The 20,635-nt window shown below is 41.9% G+C and overlaps 1 protein-coding gene across 3 annotated transcripts in view; it reads left to right on the top strand.

The window, feature by feature from the left end:
- CRIM1 (cysteine rich transmembrane BMP regulator 1) overlaps nt 1-20,635 on the top strand; it is a 185,419-nt gene that overhangs the window by 18,957 nt on the left and 145,827 nt on the right. For all 3 annotated transcript variants that reach the window (XM_019741906.3, XM_019741916.3, XM_074331893.2), the window contains exon 2: nt 19,298-19,471. In XM_019741906.3, the coding sequence (XP_019597465.1) occupies nt 19,298-19,471 (174 nt within the window). The remainder of the gene's footprint in view (nt 1-19,297; nt 19,472-20,635) is intronic.

The following is a 20,635-nucleotide window of genomic DNA, read 5'->3' as shown; positions in this document are numbered from 1 at the left end:
AAACCAGAGGCCTAGATGTTATCCAGCAGCACATATATAAAATTTGGAAAAACTTGGCTCATTTTTGGGATTAAGTTTGTTGAACTTCTGTGAGGAAAACAGACTTTTCCCCCATGTATTATTGTTGGCTGATATCATACTAATAAATAGCTTTTACAACTCAGATACTGGCTTCACATTCAGAAAGTATAGATCGCTTCTGTTGTAATATTTCATATTTATTTCTGTACTCTTTATTTAAACATACAATTCACACTCTAAACCAATTGCATAAACAGTATGCAAAATCAAATCACCAGACTTCAGATATATTTTAAATAAATTTTAAATGCTTTTTGGTTTATCAAAAACAAAATTTTGATTACCTCTTTAATATTAATTTGTTTCTGAATTATAAATCTTTGAAAATTTATAAATCATGAGTGATATATACCAATCAAAATATTCAATCCAGAAAACACTTTACTTTTACCTGGCAGCTGGTAGTTGGAGAGAGTGCTTTAAGCCATAGCATATAGCAAAGGGATTATGTGTGCACAACTGGAATTTAAGAGATACTTTTTGGATCAGCATACTGATTTAAAATAAAGAAGCATACTTTGTACTGAAAATTTTGAAGTTAAAATCACATGAAATTTAGTAGTTTAACCACGGATGTTTGTGGAATTTTAGTTATATCATCGGACAATAATATTAACTAAGGTCAATAAGTGTATACAATTTTTTAAGTAATTAGAGCACAAAGTTTGATTATAATTTATATTTAATAATAATAAGCAAATATTTGACACCCACCACTGCCACCAAAATGCGTATGCTGAAGTTGTGTCTCTGGGATGAATAAAAAGGCGTAGGAAAGCTGACCCCTCTTGACAGAAAGGTTTGTAGAGTGGGAGGGAGCCTGGGACTGTTCTAAACTTTGCCCCAAGGTGTGGCTTGTAGCTCTTGTAAGCAGTTCAAGAGACTTAGAGGTGGGAAATCAATACATTGTCTCCAATACTACACAGTTCATTGTTAATCTCTTGATCTTTATTATCAACCAAAATGCTGCTTGTGTTTTCATTTCAAAAGCTTCTTAACAATGTGCTTACTAGATGTTTCAGTCAATGGACAGTGAAGTTGATATGTATGTTCCTTGTCATGTGGTAGAGTGAAGCCTCAGGGTTCCGGAGAATGTTCCCGCAGAAGGTGAGGGCTGGTCCAGTGTCCCTGGGCTGCATTTCCTTGCTTACAGAGCCCTGGAGCTTGGCCAACTCCGATGAGAGGGAAGGGGGAAATGTTCGGGTTTGAGAGCCCTGAGTTTATTTCTGGCTGTTGAGATGTGAGACTGTGGGAGAAGGCATAAATAGAGTTTGAGGGAGGTCGCAGACTCAGAGGTTCTCACTGGGTAAACGCTGGATGGGTTTGTTTATGGATGGGTTTGTTTATAGCAGCTTCACACTTCCACCTCACCCAATCGAGGCTTCCAAGGGGCACCTCTGAGTGCCTGGATCTCGTTTGATGGCTGTCTGAAGTCTCCCCCAGTGCACCGACCATGGCCACTTTGGTCCCTTTCTTTCTGAATTTGTAGTCAAATAACTAACTTTCTCATCTGTCAGGACAGTTGATATTTAAAAAGAAAAAAGAAAAAAAAGAAAGAACAGCGAGCATCTTGGGAAAGAAAAAGACAGTTATGTAAATACTAGAACATATAGCACTTGGGGCAGGAGCAGTGGACTGTGGGGGTTTGTGGCTGTGTGGGTACCTCCCCATCTCCCGTGTACTAAGAGAGCAAGGGCAGCTGCTCCCTAACCACCCAGACCCCTCAAGTCTTTTGTCTTTCTATGGGTTGCTCACCAACTTCTCCTGGGCAGGTTCCAAATCCTTTTGCCTGAATCCACCACCCCTGTGGGTTCAGGAGGGCCCCTTTCCCGCCGCTGCCCTGGTCAACCCCAGCCCTGCACACAGGTGCTCTCTGCTCTTAGCCAATCGGGGACACTGCCCAGCCAGCCCAAGCCCAGCCCGCCTCATGCCTTCACTGGTGGTGGCGTTGGCCTCGCTCCCTGTGCTGGCTCTGCCTCCTCGCCCCGCTGCTTGTTCACCAGACCATGAAATCACTCTAGCCTTGGGACATCTCATCCGCCTGTATGGCTAGCACATGTTGCTTCCGTTTGCCAGGGAGCTTTAGTGATGCAGCCTCAAGAAAAGCTTCCCAGAGGATGTGACTTCCTCAGGAGGAATTTGGATGATAAATTCCTTAAGGAGAAATGAAATTTTATTTATGGGAGGCAGTATTGTGTACGAGTGAGACTTCCGGTTCACAGTCCAGCCTAGTAACTTGCCTGGTGCATTATCCTGGCCAAGCTACTTGACCTCTGTGTGCAGTTGCCATCTGTGAAAATGGGAATAATAATAGTATCTACCTCGTTAGGGTTGTTATAAGGAGTAACTAAGTTGACTCATTCATGTAAAGCACTTGAACAGTGGCTTGTAAATACTATATAAGCACATGGTAAATGTTCATTGTTACTGTATCTTTGTACCTCAGCGTCAAACACTGTGGTTCATACATAATAGGTGCGCACTAAATGTTTCGTTGAATACGTGTAATATTCAAAAGGTGGAAAAATGATTTCCTCATCTCTTACCACAAAGGTAATATTTGGTTGCAGTAAAGCGTTATAGGCACGAAGACATTTATCCCCGGGTTGGGGCAAGATAGTAGGAGGTCCCAAATTCAATATCAATAACTGTGTGCCTGTGATTTCTTCACTAACTAACCAGTGTGTCAGAAGTTTGATTAATGTTCACTGGCTCCCAAGGTAATTTTGAAAGGGCAAAACGGCTTAGTCAGGTGATTTGTTTCCAGTAAGCATTGTTATTGGAACATTTCAACCTCCAGCGTATTTGATGGCTCTCTTCACCAGGCTCTGCCCTTTCTGGATGGGCTCACTCTGCGTCCTCACTTATGTTTGCTGCCAAGGTGGGAGACGGGTAGAACGGCGGCGCTCTTTAGTTGAGTAGACTCCAGCTTCTTTATAGGCCACTCAGTGCCAAGCATGGGGGCCATGTAAGAAGTTGCTCAGTAAATATTGCTCTAAGACTTCGAGCAATATAAGGGGTGTCCAAACTGCGGCCCGCGGGCCAACTGCGGCCCACGATCCATTTTTTATTGGCCCGCAGCAAATTCCAAAAATATATTTAGTTTACTTAAATAAACCAGGTGAGGCAATATGTACTTCACCTCGAGTGAGTGGCCCGGCTGTTTGTGTATTTTACCGCATATGGCCCTTGGTGAGAAACATTGAAAAAAGTTGGAACACCCCTGCTCTAAGTTAATGAGTCAATCATGGGACATTTGTCTTGACATTATATCACACTGATGGCTGGAAGGTGCTTATGAGGAGGTTTTCATGATTTTCCCCCACCCCCCACGCAGATGCCACCTGATAAGATCATTGCTCTTTTGCTGTGGGTATTGAATGTGAGGGCTGCTCTCAGAGTTACTGCTCACCTACTATAAGGAGGAACAAATGGTCCCCAAGTGGTCTGGATGAGCTATGGGGATGGGGTGCTGTCAGCTCATCTTTGAGGAGGCATCTGGGTCATACTCTGGATGAAGATCACGGCTCTCACCGGAGGTAAGCCCTTGTTTTTTAACTTAAGAAAGTTTAAAAAGTTTATGCTGGTAATATTTTGTTGTGGCAAGGACTGAAGAACACATAGCCTTCTGTTTGCTTGATAGGGACTGTGATCCTAAGGACAAGAGTTTTTGACCCAGTTCGTAGAGATTACAATTGGGAAAAGAAAGTTTTACAGAAGTGATAAGAACATACACCTGAAGTCCTTTGTAAGTGCTGCTTTTCAATCTAAAAATATTCACTGATTCGAAAAATGATTTATGTAACAAGGTTGCAATCATAGTAAGAATCCTTTTTCTATATGGAGAAATTGGAAGAGCTTTAAACACGCACACACACATACTCAAACACAACAATTTACCCAGCTTTTTAAAATTCCATTTCTGTTGTCTGTTGTCATTTTAATAATATTTTCTTTTTTTTTTTTAGGTCTCAATGTATTCCAGAATTCATTTCAACCATTAAATTCTACCCTGGTGCCCAACTTGAAAAAAATCATAATAATAAATTGATTTCTGTACAAATGCATGCAGTATGGTTCTTGTGCAGCGAGAGTCACAGGTGGTTTGAAGGACTCGTCGTTTTCTATAAAGAACAGAGGAGTATACAGTTGCCATCTGTCTTCCTCAAGTATCTCTCACCCAAATTGAAGCGGTCCATTGAAAACCTGATCTTCATCAAAGGGAAAGCTGTCGTCGGGCACACTTTAGGGACCCTCTCACCACTTCTGCTGTAGTTCCCAGCTCTGCTTGTGGGCAGGAGGCAGGGCTGAGCGCGGAGCAGACTGACGGCCCCGGGCACAGCCGTCCGTGGTGCAGATGTGCAGATTCTGCTCAACAGAACGCCGACCTATTTTCTTAGGAAAGGTAGCAGGTACTTGGGGGGGAAAAAGTCCAAATCCTAGTTAGTTCCACATGATTGACCCCACAGAAACCGTGTTCTCCCACAAGTGTTTGTGTCTTAGTAAATAAACGGAGTGTTCTATGTTGATTCCTGGCTTAATAAGAAGGGGGTGAAAATTGATCAGAGATTCTGGGGTTCTTGGTGTGTGTTTTTTTCCCTAAGTGAAAGCAATTACTTCGACTACGATGACTCTCTATCAGGATACCTTTTCGTAGTATCAGTTTTGTTTTACCCACAGACCGTCTTTGCTGTCAGACTTTACTCACGGGGATTTATTAACAGCAATGGTTGGCTTTGAAAAAGGAAAAAGATAGGCATTTAGTGGAGCTACAGTTGGTGGGCTTTGAATGCTCGGTGTTTTCTCTGTGGAATATCTTATAGGGGCAGAACCTGCCTAACATGCTTTTTATGACTTCGTATGATATATGAATGGCAGCCCTAAGTGGGTTTCTCATCATTTATTTCCCCTCTTTGTCTCCCCAGCACCGTGTTTCTTTTCCTTCCCTTCCAGATTCTGTTCCCATCAATCAGGGACCTGATGAGCGGGCTGACCCCTGTCCCCGTTGAGTTGAATGCCTGTCCAGCCATGTTACCCCATGCTCCCATCCCCCAGGAAAGGACAGTCACCTTGACTACGTTGGGAAGGAGCAGGATGTGCCAAGCCCAGACTGAAGTCTGCTTATTCACCTGTTCACATAGTGACTAGTTTGGGCTCCAAACTCCGCATCCCTCCCTAGTTTCTGGCTCCAGTGGAGTGAAACTTCTGTGTTTGAGGGATTTGCCGCCGGGGGCAATGTCATGATTCTCCCAGCACTTCCCTTGGGTCCAGGTGGGGCCTGAGTTGTCAAGTCCCATCATGCTGTGGCCCTTAGATCCAGAGGGTAACCTTGATGGAATGCACTTCCTGGAGCCTGATTTTGTGAGCCTCGGGGCCTTGGAAGCAGGGAGAGTTGGGAGGCCGATGAGAAGCCAAGGCTTCAGGGTTTGAGCCCAGACTCTAGAGTTAAAACCCAAAGGACATAGAGATCACAAGACAGACACCAAGATAGTCTGGGAGACACTGAGTTAGAGGCAGAGGAATCCAGTATTGCAAGAGGCTTTGGAAGGTTAGGGAAGTTTGGTTGCCTTCTGAGTGAAAGTGGCATTCTGTTTCGGCCAAAAATACATCAGACCTTGAAAATGTCTGAGTTCAGAGAACTGTTGCTGCACCAGAAATCAGAGAATTATGGAGTTGAAAAGGCCCTCAGAGAAGTGTCTCTAGGCCAGACCCCTTGTTTTACAGGTAAAGGAACAGGCCTGTTACAGTTTGTTGTGTTCTCTTAGGCTTTTTACAATTTCTCCTGTGCCTGCAGTGATGGCTTCTTGCTTTGAACCCAAAAAGAGTGAGGGGATTTCTCTTGCCCGCCCTAGAGGGAGCTCTTGGGACCCCTGCTGTCCTCCCCATCCTGTGACCTTGGTCCCAGAGTAGAGGGCACAGTGGGCCAAATGGACTTGTGCTGAACTTTCCCCTCCCTACCTCCCTACCTCCCTGCCTGCCTCCTTGCTCCACCTCACCCCCCATGAAGGAATCCAGAGCCCTCCCCCAGGGGGTGTTAAGCCACTGGAATGTGGCATTCTGACCCCTGGCAGTTGAGTGTCCTGGAAGGAGACCTGGCCTGGGAAACAGGAAGGACTCAAAGGAGGGGGGAAAGAGTGCCCCATGGCCTCAGGGTGGGATGGAGGGAAAGGAAGTGCTGGGTAGTGTGACAGCCCCAAGTAGGCCCAGCTAACTTCCACAACATGGGCGAGCAGGCAGGCAGGGGCATTGGGGCAGCAAACAGAACAGGCAGTTTCTTGGATGGAGGCCTCTGGCAGAGCCAAGCCCCAGGGGGTGAGCTGCCAGAGCAGAGGAGGAAAAGGTTTGAGGGAAAGGAGGGAGGAGCATATCAGAATGCGGAGGAAACTGTTATAGGAGGTAATGAAGGTGAAGGTGGTAGATGGAAGAAGGAATGTCCAGCCACTGTGCAGGTGACCCATCTGTCACTTTAGAAACCAAATACGTTAGAAGGTAGGAAAGATAGTCCTAAGGAAACTTCCACCCCAGTGTGAGACCCCATTGCTTTTGAACATGCTCATCCTTGGTAAGACAAGAGTTGTGGCGAGACAGGGTTAGTTTAGTAAAAGGAGTGGCTGTACATTCAGGAGCGAGGCTGATTGACACTTGTCTGTCCTTTTTTGTTTCTGTCAGTGATGGACTCCCCTGGATCATACTCAGGTTAGGTACCACCCTCAAAGAAATTTTCAAAAACTGTAAGGCTGAGCCTCAGGGGGGGATGATGTCCCCATCGGCTCCTTGCTCCTCTCCAGGAAAAGGGAACCGTGTGTTTTCACCTTTCTCCCAATTAAAGCCTGTTGTAGAACCAGGATGCAGAGCAAGGGCTTGGATCCGCCTCATGCTCTTGCCAAACTGCACATGGGGTTTGCCAGGAAGGCAAGCCAGCTTTTTGTGGGGGATGTTTAAAATTAAGTTCCATGCTCATGGGAAAGGAATCGAAACTATAGGTGGCAGGCAGAATGTTTCTGAAACACCTGTTGAAGAGAAATCCTAACTGCCGCCATACCTGTCATACCTGAGGGATTGGGTTTCTTTTGCTTTTAGAATCTCTCCATGCTGAGTCAGTTGACTCTTCCCGTGCCCAGGGTTGTCTTGAAGGATTATTAAATATCATGCCATATCCTCTCTGAAGTGAGGGTGCTAATCTCCTTTCCTCTTTTCTCATATGACATTGTACAAAGCCCTAGGAGTAGTGGCCTTGGTAATAAGCAGAAATGTCTTGATTATTAGACTCATTCATTCGACCTGCAAAGCTGGGTATATGGTACCCCTTCCTCTACCTAACTGATACCAGAAGCCACCAGGTGAGACCCAGTGGGATACTGCAGGCAGTGCAGCAGGTAAGCAGGCCAGTGTCTCACTACTCAAGGTGTATGTCTTATGGTCTGCCCTGAGAACCTACCGATCTTCTATAAATTTGGATGTTTTAAAGAACTGAAATGTTAAAACACATGTTAAGTGCTTACATGTAAGTTTAAAGCTACATATCTCTGTGTATTCCAATCCTTTAAAAAATTGGTGATCCTTATTGTTAGTTAAATAGGATATGGATTTGATCAGAGCATCCGTTGGGAGTTGTCTACATTTGCGATTTCCTTTTATATCATAAAAAACCATTAGTTCTTGAAACATATATTGAACCTAATGAAAGAGACCATTTTTAACCTTTCAGGTAGGAGTTAAGGTAGCTGTAGTTCCACAAATTGTGAGTTTTATTATTCAAATAGTTTGCTGATGATTTCTTTTACACCGTAAAGATGAATTTTAAATAGAATAAAGAATCCCGATCTTAAAAAATCCACCTACCTAACTGCGTATGGGAATACATATTGCTGTAATGTGGAAGAGGACTGGGTGATCACATGGTTTTTATTTATGTTTCCTTTTGGACGCAAGTAGTTAATTCTCTACATGTGTATGTGTATGCATGCATGTAGCCTAATGTGACATGTAGAAATATATCAACTTTCTTATTTAACTTTGACACAGTAGTGTTTTAAAATACCCAAATGTCCCTGTTTCCTGAGTGCCTGGAAGCACGTGTTACTCTACAGTTTATTTTTCTGCATCTCAAATATTCCAGAAAGATATTAAATATAAATGCATAAGTATTGAAGCACGTAAGCAAACCTGAATCTTAGATACCCATAGAATGTCTTTAAAGATGCTGCTTCCCCCCCCCCCACACGATGTTATTAATAGAGAATGTCACCTCATAGAGTGGTCGCTTCTTCAGTTTGCCATTCATGTTTTCCATTCAGCTAGTGGCGATGGGGGCCCGCCATGTGCCATAACCTCGGCTCATCCTGCAGTGGCTCTAGAAAGGAAGAAGGCACAGTTTCTGCCCCCAAGACGCTCAGAATTCTGCTGCAAACAAACAACGCAGTGCTTTGGGATAAGGGAAGTGTTGTGGGTGGCAGAAAATCAAGTAAACATCTTTGAGAAGACATTTAAGCTGGGCACAGTACAGTGGTAGCAGATTTCCAGTAAACAGGGAAGAAAGAGCCGTCCTCCCAAGAGGAAAAGGAATTGGCAAAGGCCTATCGAAGTGAAAATGCAGCATGTCGTCAGGGACTTGCTGGAGTCAGTCAGTGTTTACGGAGGACCTACTGTGTGTGAGGCCCTGTTCCGTGTGCAGAAGAATGTAGCATGAACAACACAGACGAAAATCCCTACCAACCTGGAGGGACAGCGGTGTTTGGCTTGCAGTTTAAATACAGTGGTCCCAGGAAGTCTTGCTGAGTTGAGTTTGATCAGACATCTAAAGGAGTACGGGAGTGAACCGTGCCCATACCTGGCAGAGGGCGTTCCAGGTGGAGGGGACAGTGCGACCACCGCCCCGAGGCTTCATGGCCTGGAAGGGAAGAGGCGCTGGCTGTGCAGTGGGACATACCTGCAAAGTGATCTGGGGCTGCCTCATTTATCAGAGTGGAGGGTCGGACTTGATCCTATAGGCAGGCAGGATCCATTAAGAATGTTCAGAGGGAACGGCCGTTGTCAGTGTTGTCATCACTGAGATACCCACACCGAGTCCCCAGTGACTCAGGCCTGTGTGTCTGTTGGGCATAGAGGTTCCATTACTACACAGAGGAAACTCCAGTTTTGTGAGAAGTGGGCACATGTATTTTTCCAACATGTTCTTAAGATTTCTTAATCTTTCTATGATCTTGTTATATTTACTTGTGTGGTCTATTTCAAAGAAATCTTATGGATTAAATCATTGCTGTGTAAATGAGTCCTCCCAAGATATTAATATTCATTTCTTGACATACGCTGAGGCAAGAGTCCTGCTTTTCATTGTCCCCTGATGTATATTTACTTCTAGGTGGAGAGTTCTAAGATGAATTTCGAGGACTCGATGCCTTTAAAATGAATGTATAACAAGCCCTGTGTGGCATGCGGTTTCTTAATAGACCACGGTTGTCTCTCTAATTTTCATTTCTAATTTATAGCACTACTTCCCACATAAATGTATAGTAGCAATGAGAATTTTAATGATGCTTTAGGAAAAATAATATCTGGATGTATACATCAAACTTGCACTTACGATGAAATTGTAAACTGTGGGAATGGTAAACTGCGCACATCAAAAAGTATTCGTTGAATATTGCTGGCAAATTGTGCTTTATTGCCGGGACCGGACAGCAGGAGATTGGTGGCATGTGTAGGAATAAATAAGGTCCAAGAGAGATACACATACTTCACAGAAGAATTTAAAGGCTTGGGTTTTTAGGCATGATGTTTAGGGATGATATTGCTTTACAGAACAGTACTGGAGTTAGTGGTAAGGATAAGCCAGGAATATAATTGTTGGAATTTAAACTTGAGCACTCTTTGGCTTCTTATCGTCTTCCACTTGGTTTACTTTGAAGAATTCAGATAAATTATTAAGGTACAGTTCATAGCAGTGGTCAAGTTGATTTGTGAAAACATTCCTTACAAAACAACTGCTAACTGATTTCACAAAATTATCATCCTGAAAAAGATTCCATAGTGCTACTTACAGAGAGTTACGCCTTCTAAAAAATCATTATTTGCACCTCAGGAGTATTGAGATGAAGGCATTGTTGCCTTAACAAAGAACCTTTGTTTCCTGGATGGTAGTATACTTGAGATTATATTTCAATGGTTGGATTTTTCTGTTCTGATGTTTCCCAATGTGCCCTTGCAACTACGTTTGTCTTCGCTCAGGTGTCATCGAGAGGCCTCTACCTGCCCCTGTGGTAATGACCACTGGTAGTGGGTCTCCAGGCCATATTCACTTGAGATGGGCTTCACCACAGTGAGATGGGAAAAATAGCAGTGTTCCTTCCTTTTCCCTATGCTCAAGTCCTTTGGACTCACTCGAACTTGAAATTTTGCCCAACCCTTTGACTACCTCGCTTCCCTGATTGTTCAGTTCCTCCTGCTGCCTGTTTGATGAGAGCCTCTGTGGAATTCAGAGCTAGGTTGCTTCGCTGCTCTCCTCAGCCAAATGTGTTAATCTGTGGAAAGCACCTAGTATAATTTCTGGCACATAACAATGTGGCTCATTAAATGTGAGTTATCAGAAGATTCGTCTTGGGGGGTGAAATGTGCTTCATTATCTGTGTTAACTGTTCAGTTATTATAATGAAAAATTTATATCCTTCGAAGTGTTTATTTTCAGAACATCGTGTTCATTTTATTGTTCTTGTTTGAAATTCGGGTCACATTCTTTTCACTGTAGTGGTTCATACTTTGTGATGAGTACAACCTAGAAAAAAACGATTCTCACATCTAGTCTTCTGTTTTGCTCCTGGGCATTTAACTAGCAGATTTCAGGTTAGAGCATACTTTAGTATTTATAAAATGGCACTGAGCATTCGTTACATTTACAAGTATCTTTATGGCAAGAAGCGTTACCTTTTGTCACATTATCTACTTATGCTCATGATGGACGAAGGTGTCAGAAAAGGATAGAATAGAGTTTATTATTTAAGTTATTTATTTATCTAACATGGTTGAGGAATATGATATTTACTTATCTGACATGTCATAAATATTTATTGATATGTGAAAGTGTTGGTTAACACAATGTGGAGGTTGAAAGAAAACGGGAGTTAGTGTTAATTTTCACAAGTAGGAAGACTGAGATCCAAAGATTTTTCTGTTATTTCTGAATAATTGACTTTATTCCTCTTCCGCCAAACTCACTTTCCAGAAAAAAATTGGCACTTAACGATTGTGATTGCTTTGTATAAATTCAAGTCCTCTGTCCTCCAACCCCATGTTCCTGTTCATTCCTTCTGCAGGCATTTATTTTGCTAAGCTACTATTTGCTAAGCCCAGTGACACAGAGAAGAGTCAAACTAGATCCCTGGCCTTGAAGGACCTACTTTGTGGTGGTGGAGATTAGATGAGTCATTTCATTATACTGCCAGAAGTGAACTAATTTTAATAGATATACAATAGAAGTCCTACAGAGGAGATAATACTTAATTCAGTCCCTGTAGAGTGGATGAAACCTGGACAAAGAGTATTAAAGACTGAATAGGAATTTTCAAAGCAGGTAAAGAGACGACGCTTTCTAGGCAGAAAGAACAGCTTGTGCAGAGAGCCCCAGAGTCATGAAACAGCTTTTAGGGTGCATAGTCATTAAGTATGACTGGAATAAAGGGAAGGACTGGAAGAGATGAGGTTGAAGAAGTGGATTGGGATCAAATCTAAACAGGCTTTGTTTTCCATGTCAAACACTTGAATGGCCAGATGTTGGACTTTATTTTATAGACTGTTGCTTCCCAGCTCCATATCCTTAAGAAGTTTGACAGGGCTCTTCTTCCCTGGGTGTTATTTACACTAAGCACCTCGATAGGAGAATAAAACACTATGATTGAGGTGTAATCACCTGGCTGAATTCAAGGATGGCTTTTAGACTATCTAGGTGAAGAGAGGAAATGTGTAACAATTGGACACTTCTCCAAGATAATTTTTCCCTCAGCTAAGATAATTTTTAAGCAGCAGTACATTCGATAACTGAAAAACAATAATCTTGGAAGCTGGTTAAACATGGGGAGTTACATGTTTTAATGCATATTCAAGCTCAGGGAAGACTGTTGCTCAATAGTGACATGTGCCTGAATAGAAGGCCAGTTCAGCACTGCACAAACATGGGCCAGGGGAGGAGTCCTGAGATTTTCCTTTAAAAATGCTGGATCTACTCTCAAAGCAGAGGAAATGTAACCATAGGGTACAGAGTAATTGTAGCTCGGGGAAAATGTACATGAGCAATCTAGCAGCTGTCAATCAAATATCATAAGCATGTGATTCTATCACACTGTGCCCAATAAATTGTTAGCATTTTGTACAATTTCAACAGATGCCAGAATTGAGGAAACAGGAAGATAAAGTCTAAAGGCACTTCATGGATTATCCATTCCTCCTCCGTTTTAGTTCCAATTTAGAAAAATTGGAACCTAGAGAGCCAAATGCCTTGTTCAAGGTCGCTCTGTGAACTAATGACAGAGCTTTGGTTGTGGTCTCCTGGGCCGGAGCCCTCCATCGCCTGCCTACTTCTCCTAATGTACTGGGTAGAATTGTGAAGTAGAAGAGTGAGTGGGGTTCTGTAGTCCCAGCCTCTCCTCATCTTCTTGTTGCATAAATCCATTGCTTTTAGAGACACTGCTTGTCTTCTCAAGCTCCTCTCTGTTCCCACTAGGTTCCTATCGAATAGGAAATTATCCTTCTCTTACTTAACCTTTTCCTCTGTTTCAGGATTCCTAGAAACATTTCATTCACATACTTGGTATGATTTTGATTCAAATGGGGGAAACTTGTAAACTCCTTTTTCCTAGCACCTTGAATCCTTAGCACCTTGCTCAGTTCTTGCTGTAATTGTGTGCATATTTCAGTATTTGCATTGTTTTAGATTCAGGGTTTGACCATTGTGGTGTATCATTGCATATGCCAAACATAGTTTCACTTTGTGGCACTGCCTGTGCAACAGATTTTGGTGATGTGAATCATTTCTGATAGCCATAATTCTGCCGTTCTTGCTTTGCGTGGATTATAGCACTGGGGAGAAAGGGAGAGGGAAGCGCCGGCTTTCAGAACATCCGCCTTAAGCTTAGAGTAGAGAGAATGAAAGTTCAGTGTATTTGATTCCTCCTTGAGCAGAACTGAACGCCTGACAACAGCCAGCCAGGAACTGGGGGAGGTACGAGCAACACTTTTACATTACACTGGAGTGTCTAGGCTGGCATGGAAGAGATGCCGCTATTAGCTATTTGCATTTTACTCTAGCCACATGGATATGTGAACAGCTGGAGAATTAATTTCATCTGTATTCCCAGAAGCCTCTCCTCTGCCAACAGAATTCCATTACTGTGAGCTTCTGAGTGTATACCATGAATTTGTTTCTTGCTTTTTAATATCTGCTATAGCATATTTCTGGTAAGTGGATTACCACATAAAAAGTGTCTTGGTTTGGTGTAAACTCTGTTAACCTAGGCAGTTACCAGGTAGGAAAGGTGAGACTCTGAGTATACAAATGCATTCTGCCTTCAGGAAGTTGTATTTCAGATGAACACAGTACTTTGTCCAGTAAGTACAGTCATACCTAAAACATTTTATCCCATGTTAGTGGAATTTTAGATACCAGCAAGCAGATGGAAAGATACTGTGAAGGGCAGAGAGGTGGAATCTAGGACCAGTCAGGCAGGGTTGCTATAGCTGTTTCCTCGAGCTCCTGGGCACAGAGGGGGGTGTCCCTTCTAGCTGCTGTTTCCCTGATCAGGGTGTGTGTGTTTGTACATGTTCTAAGATTCCTCTTCCTGCACGTCCTTTTCCTCAGTGCCCCCTTTGCTACCCTCAGGGTTGAATCTCCTTTCTAACTAGACTTTGCATTTACAATCTTTCGTTATCACGTAGGGAAGGAAAAAATTTCTGGCATTATCGTGAATGTGGGAGAATACTTTGTGGAGGAGAAAGACCGAGTCCAGGGTAGCACTGAATATGGCTGTTGGAAGGACAGGTGTTTTTGCTTCGGCACAACATGTGTGCTTTTAAACCAAAACCCAAAACAATTCACTACACTGAAAATACAAGAGCTGTTAAGAAAAATAGGGTTAGAGGCAAGTCACTCAACACCTATGGAACTGTGTGCACAGGGGATAAATATAAATTGTAAGGATCCAAATAAAAATACTGACACAGGTAAGCCACACGTGGCATCTGCCCCTGGAGCCTGGGTAACGCGTCGTCCGCGGCCTTCCCCACTCCTGAGCTCATGCTGCTTCCCTCGGGGCACAGGGCCTGAAGACATTCACTTTCAATGAAGACCAATTTTATCTGAATTAAACATAAGATCCAGGGGGAGTTTCTTCATCATGATTTTTAAATACAGGGGAACCGTCTCTAGCTTTTTCATTTGCACTCAGAGATTCCCAGCATAGTTTAATTGTAGTAGAAACTTCAGCCACTAGAGCAGCCCTTTCTTTCACTAAAGGAAGCAATTTAAACACGACGATCAGCCTTTGCTTAAGGTGTTCATTTATTGCTAAGACTTTCTTCAGTTGTGAAAACTTGCTCCTTATCTTTTCATAATACTAATGTGCTGGGAAAAATCATGAATGAACCAGCACAACTTCTGCATTAGCCTGACTTGATTTTCTATTTACCAGTTATGTATTAGCTAAATCACAGTAGAGAAACATGCATTTTTATGGTTTAGTGGTAGCTATTCGGGGAAGAGGTACCCGGTGCCCTTCGTTATTTCTCAGCCCTGGGTCCTGTGCTGCTTTGGCCCAGGTACACCAGCAAGGCATGCTCTTTGGAATAGCGGTTCTCAAAGTGTGGGCTGCAGACCCCTGGAGGACCCCAAGCACATGAGGTCAAAACTATTTCCTAGTCGTGTTAAATGTTATTGTTTTATTCTGTGGGTTAACGTGGGGTGGGGGGGGTACCAATGCAGTGGTGGTAAAACTGCTGGCTTCTTAGTAAGAATAGAAGCTGTGGCACCAAACTGTGCTACTTAGTCCTGGCATTTGTCACCACCAGTAGAGTAAATACTAATAACAAAATAATGAACAACAGAAAAAGTGCATTTCCCTTAAGCAGGCCCTGGATGGAAGCAGTACAAGTTACTAATTTTATTAACTTTCAGCCATTGATTACACTTCTTATTAATGTTCCGTGGGATGAAATGGGAAGGACTCTCAGAGCATTTCTGCTGCTGTAGGCTGAAGCCCAGGGTTGTCTCAAGGAAAAGCATCATACTTCGAGATGTCTTCTAAACATTCAAGGCGAGGTTTCAGGTTAGCAAAGAGATATAACTGACGCCTCACTGCAGTACTGACATATTTGGACATATTGGAGCATGCATGGCTTTTAATTCGTACATGAAATGATCAGATTTCTCTCATTTTATGTTTAGAGAAAAGAACGTCACATTCTGATTGGTATCTTGCGGAAGTTGCACACTTAAAAATATATCTGCAGAGGTTTCTCAACTGTGTTGACCTTTCAGGCCAGGAGACTTGACCTTTCAGTACCAGGAAAAAAACTGGATATAAATAGTTAAAGGGCAATACTCCTGCTTTTAACTTTTTCGTGCCCCCCCCACCCCGACCAGTCCAAGGAGAAACCAGGAACTATGTTAGAGAATCAGATCCTTGACCCTTGCACTGTATATATGGATTTACTTAGGGAAAAGGAGATTTTAAAACATCAGATTTCCCAATCACTGTCAACAGCACGATTGGGCTCAGATTTGATTTCTCTAATCAAACCTCACTAAGTGTTTGCTTTCTATCCCTGTTGTTTGGCTGTTAAATGATTTTAAAATATAGTGTTCTGTAATAGAAAACAAAATCATTTGTCTCAGAAGCATGTTATACTTGATCCTAATAACACAGTGGTTACCAAGGGAACTATTTTCCAAGGAAAAAGCAAAGTATTGATTAGGATAGGGACATAGGGTGGAAAGGGTTCTTCTCAAAAAAGAAAATAAAAGCATATAAGACATTTTTGGCTTCAGGGTCAGATGCTTCCTGATGGGTCGCAGTGGCCGTGATGTTTCCTAAGGGGACGGTCAGGCTTACCTGTGCATCCCCAAGTGCAGCCTGTCACTGCAGCCAAGAAGCTGCTGCTGAGAATGACGCAGAAAACTGTAAAGAGTCAGCGAGAGTATGAAGGGCGGTTGCCTTTTAATTCTGATTCCACATTCAGGAAAAAATGGTCTTCCTGTGGGGAGGCAGAGAAAGCATCTGTCAGTGAAAACAAATTGGCTTAGAGATGGACTCCTTGGAAGGGCTTTTGATGTCAGCCAGGTGATAAGAAGTTTGGGAGTCTTAGAGCTGAACTGGGAAAGAGACTAATGAGAGATGATTCCTTGTGAGAAAAGTGCCAAACTATGTCGGAGCATTTCTTTAAAACGTGTGCCTCATTAATGCTTTACTAATTAGGTTTTAAAATAGCATTTTTATTGTGTAAACATATTCTTTATATTGAAAAAGTTTTCCTTGTAATATTTTGTGTGTGTATAAATATTTGGACTTATTGGAAAATATTGGGCATTTGTAATATACACACACACACATACACGCATACTTTTTAGACGAGACACTTTCTGTTAAAAAAAAAAAGAACATAGACGACAGCATCGACCATACCAATGACATGAGACTCCAGATAGATGGATAAGTGGACAGATATTGAACACTGTCCTAAGTCCTGGGGTATGGAATTCAAAGTTGGGTAAGACCTGGCTCTGCTCGTGAGAACTCTTTGTCTAATGGGGAAGTTTGATTTAATGTCAAAATCATTACCATGGGGACAAGAGGTCTCTGAAGGTGTTTGCCAGGGCATGGAGGATGGAGCAACTCCTAGTTGGAAAAGATTTCTCAAAAGAGCTAACATTTGAACTAGGCCTTGAAGGATGAAAGGGAGTTACCGGAAGAAGAAGAGAAGGAAGTTTTCTGGGTAGATAATAGTCCATGAGCAGAGGCATGAGAGCAGTTATTCAGGGTTTGTAGTGGGAATCTCTGTGTGGTTCAAGCATGAGCATGTGTGAGGGATCCGTAAAAGATGAGTCTGGAGAAGGAGGTCGAAGCTGTATCATGAAGAACCTTATATTTTTATTCTTATATTCAATCAGAAGTTTGGACTTTTTCTTGTTGGCAAGAGAGAACCACTGAGCAGGTTTGTTTTTTGAGGAAGAGTATTCTGATGACAGTGAGGGGAGTGGTGGGGGAGTGGAAAGATGAGAATAGTGTCCAGGACTCTGGATAGAGGATATTGTGCTTGTTCAGGAGAGTAATGTTTTCAGGGAGTTCCAGTTACAATGAAGGGAAGGGGTGTTCATTGTGGGGGGAAAAATATGCGTCACAATCCACTCAATTTACTGATATATTAACTGTACATATTTATGAAAATAGTAAAAACATTTCTTCTCAGAATATGATGGGAAAGAGGAGAAATGTAGTTTTTCAGTGGTTCAAATGTTACTTGAATTTCTTACAGGTTTGTAAGTTCCTAGGGTTGAACTATATTTGAGTTACAAATTTAAATGTACAGTCACAAAAATTCCTTCATGGCAGATTTCACTAAACTGGATGAGGCCAGTGATATTAATAGCATGTCAACAATGAAATATAGAGATAAGAGATCATTTGCATGCACCATTTTGTTATATATTATAACTGACGACTAAATCATCACCTACTTTTCCATGTTGAATTGTTTCAATATATTCTGACCTGGTGTTCCTTTCAGAGTGACTTAGTAATCTCACTGTTGTCTTGATGATAGGAATGCTCCTTTGTGTGTGTGTATGTTATATATACACATCGTAATTACAGGCTAAATAGGAAAACAAATTTTACAGCAGATAAATTGTGTTTTTCTTTAAACTTATAAAGTCATTTTACTAAGATCTAAGACTTTGATCAAATAAGTGAGCTTGAGCTCCTGAGATTAAAACGAGGTTTTCTATTCTCCCTTTTCAAAGATTCACACTAAAGCTCTTTATATTGTAAATGATATCCTCCCAAAGATCCCTTGACAAGAAAATTGTTTATTTCATTGAGGGAAAACAGTCTTTTGCCAAACTAACTCAGTAAGTCAGTGATGTCACCAGAAGTAAAAGTTAGCCCCATAAAAATCTTAGCCATTCATTTATACCGTCTTCTAGAAAACACATTCTTAAGATGGCTTTATACCTGCCTTTGTTTGAACAGCAGGTTTAAGGTATCTTAAATTCAAGCACTTTTAAAAATTCTCTCCAGATATGGTATCAGAAACATGTTTACTATTTAATAGTCAGTACTCAGTAAAGGTGTGGTAAAGTATCTATTAAAGATAATGTTAAGAGGGGGGGAAAAAACCCACATAACGTCCTAGAGATTCATAGCGAAATAATCCAGTTTTCTGTTTAAGAGGTGTTTCAACTCTGAGGAATAGCATTAAGGATTGAGTCTGCCTGTTGTTCTGTCATGTTTGTTTAATGTGATCTGGGTCCCATGAAATCTGGTTTTAATAATCTACTTCTTACTGTTTACTCCATTCTGTGACCAGGACACTGATTTCGTCCCGGGCTCAGAATGTGACTGCCTCAGCCTCTGACCAGGTTGTAGACCTTATTTTCGTTGTCGTTTCAGGCTTTGGTTGTGATTATTAACGGATGTTAGCATCCGCGTTGAAATGCACTGGAGAGGATCTCCACCATTGTATTCCATTCTTGACTTTTGCTGGTGTCTGTATTTTTTATGTTTATTAGCTGCTTTCATATATTAAATTGCAGAGCCGTTTTAAACCTGAAGCTAGTCTCTGCCATGTGGAATAAACTATTGTGGGTCTTTTGGGAATAATTTTGTAGATTGACAAGCATGACCCCTGTAATTTGATTGCACATCGGAAAATCCAGGAATCTTTGTTTAAAATTAAAAAATGTAAAGGAATCCCAATTACTGTTTTAATAACACATAAGAGACTGAGTGGTTTTTGATCACAGACGTTTGTCTACATGTGTGGCTGTATTTCAGTCTTCTCAGTTATTAGGAGGTCGAGTTTCATTCATTTGTAAAATTGCAGCCAAACTGCCTTTTGTAAATTGAGGTGTCAAAATTGGATGTTAATCTTGACATCCTTGCACATTTTTGCTTTCCAGCCGGCTTTTGAATGAAGCTAACAAGTAAACATTATGTGGTTCTTAATTGTTTTACAGATGAGAACTGGGATGATGACCAACTGCTTGGTGTTGAACCATGTAATGAAAACCTTGTCTCTGGCTGCAATATAATCAATGGGAAATGTGAATGTGGCACCATTCGGACCTGTAACAACCCCTTTGAGTTTCCAAGGAAGGATATGTGCCTTTCAGCTTTGAAGAGGATTGAAGGTAAGTGTGATTTTTCACATTTGTAACCTTTGCATTGTGTAACCCTGTACAGTGATAGTATTTGAGTTTGAAAAGGCAAAGACAAGCTTACAGAGATTGGTAGCTTTTGTAATCCTAAACGAGGTGCATACAGTTGATGAAGTGGCGATGTGACGGGGTATGTGCGCACTCGTGTGTATCTGTACCCTGAAAGTCGTGGAATGGTGGTAATACTGTGGTGGTATGAGCAGGGTACATTGTGCCAGCTTGCCTCGGTCGCCTCTGCATAATGGATGATGTGACAAGTGGTGTGCTTGGGATCAGTATCTGTTGTCACCTTGTCTATTCCGTGTGATTTCCCATAGGAAGATGCTCCATGAGGAGAGGGCTGATTAGAAATGCAGCTCATCTGGCTAGAAAGTGTATCTCTTTAGAGGTAGGAGAATTGTGCAGTGATGACTGAAGGCTTAGGTTGGTTTTGCCATGGGGCAAAATCCCATAGGTGTGGATGGGTCCTTGGGCACTTCACCTCCAGAATGAAGTCAAAAATCACATTAAAATAACAATTATACTAATATAGCTCATAACTTTCGTACATTCGTGCATAAAACCTAGAGAAAAGATTGAGGATTTGAAAATCTGATTCATGACTACGGTAATAACAAGTGGTCTTCCCCGAGTTTGGGGCCGTGGCTCGCCACGAGAATGCCCACAAAGGGGAAGGCCTGGGCTTGCATCTCAGTCCTGTCCCTGACCTGCACTGAACTCTCTCTCAGCCCCAGGTTCCCCTCGGGAAAAAAGAGGACTGAAGGGGATATTCTTAAATACAACTTTTATCTCTAAAACAATGCATTCTCAGATAGAAAGGTAGGTAATATAGTTTGGAATTTCAAGGATTTACGAGGTCCAAAATCAAACTCATAAGGACAGTGGAGCAGGGCTGAAGTTTTGGAATCGCCGTTTCCAAGTCATGTTAAATGGTAATAAAGAATAAGAAATTTATTACCGCCTCTAAAATAACATTTCTCTTTGTATTTACCATTGCTGTGGAATCATTAAAAGAGAATATAGTAGAAAACAATAGATATAATATTTTAGAACCACAGAGTCTTGGATAATATTAAATCTAGTCCTTGAATTTGAAAATTAGAAAGCTGAGATCCACACAGTGGATAACTAACAAGC

The sequence above is a fragment of the Rhinolophus sinicus genome, chromosome 2 (assembly GCF_057876585.1).
Source record: "Rhinolophus sinicus isolate RSI-liver-muscle chromosome 2, RSI-T2T, whole genome shotgun sequence".
Classification (NCBI taxonomy): Eukaryota; Metazoa; Chordata; class Mammalia; order Chiroptera; family Rhinolophidae; genus Rhinolophus; species Rhinolophus sinicus.
This window is presented reverse-complemented; position numbering and strand designations above follow the sequence as displayed.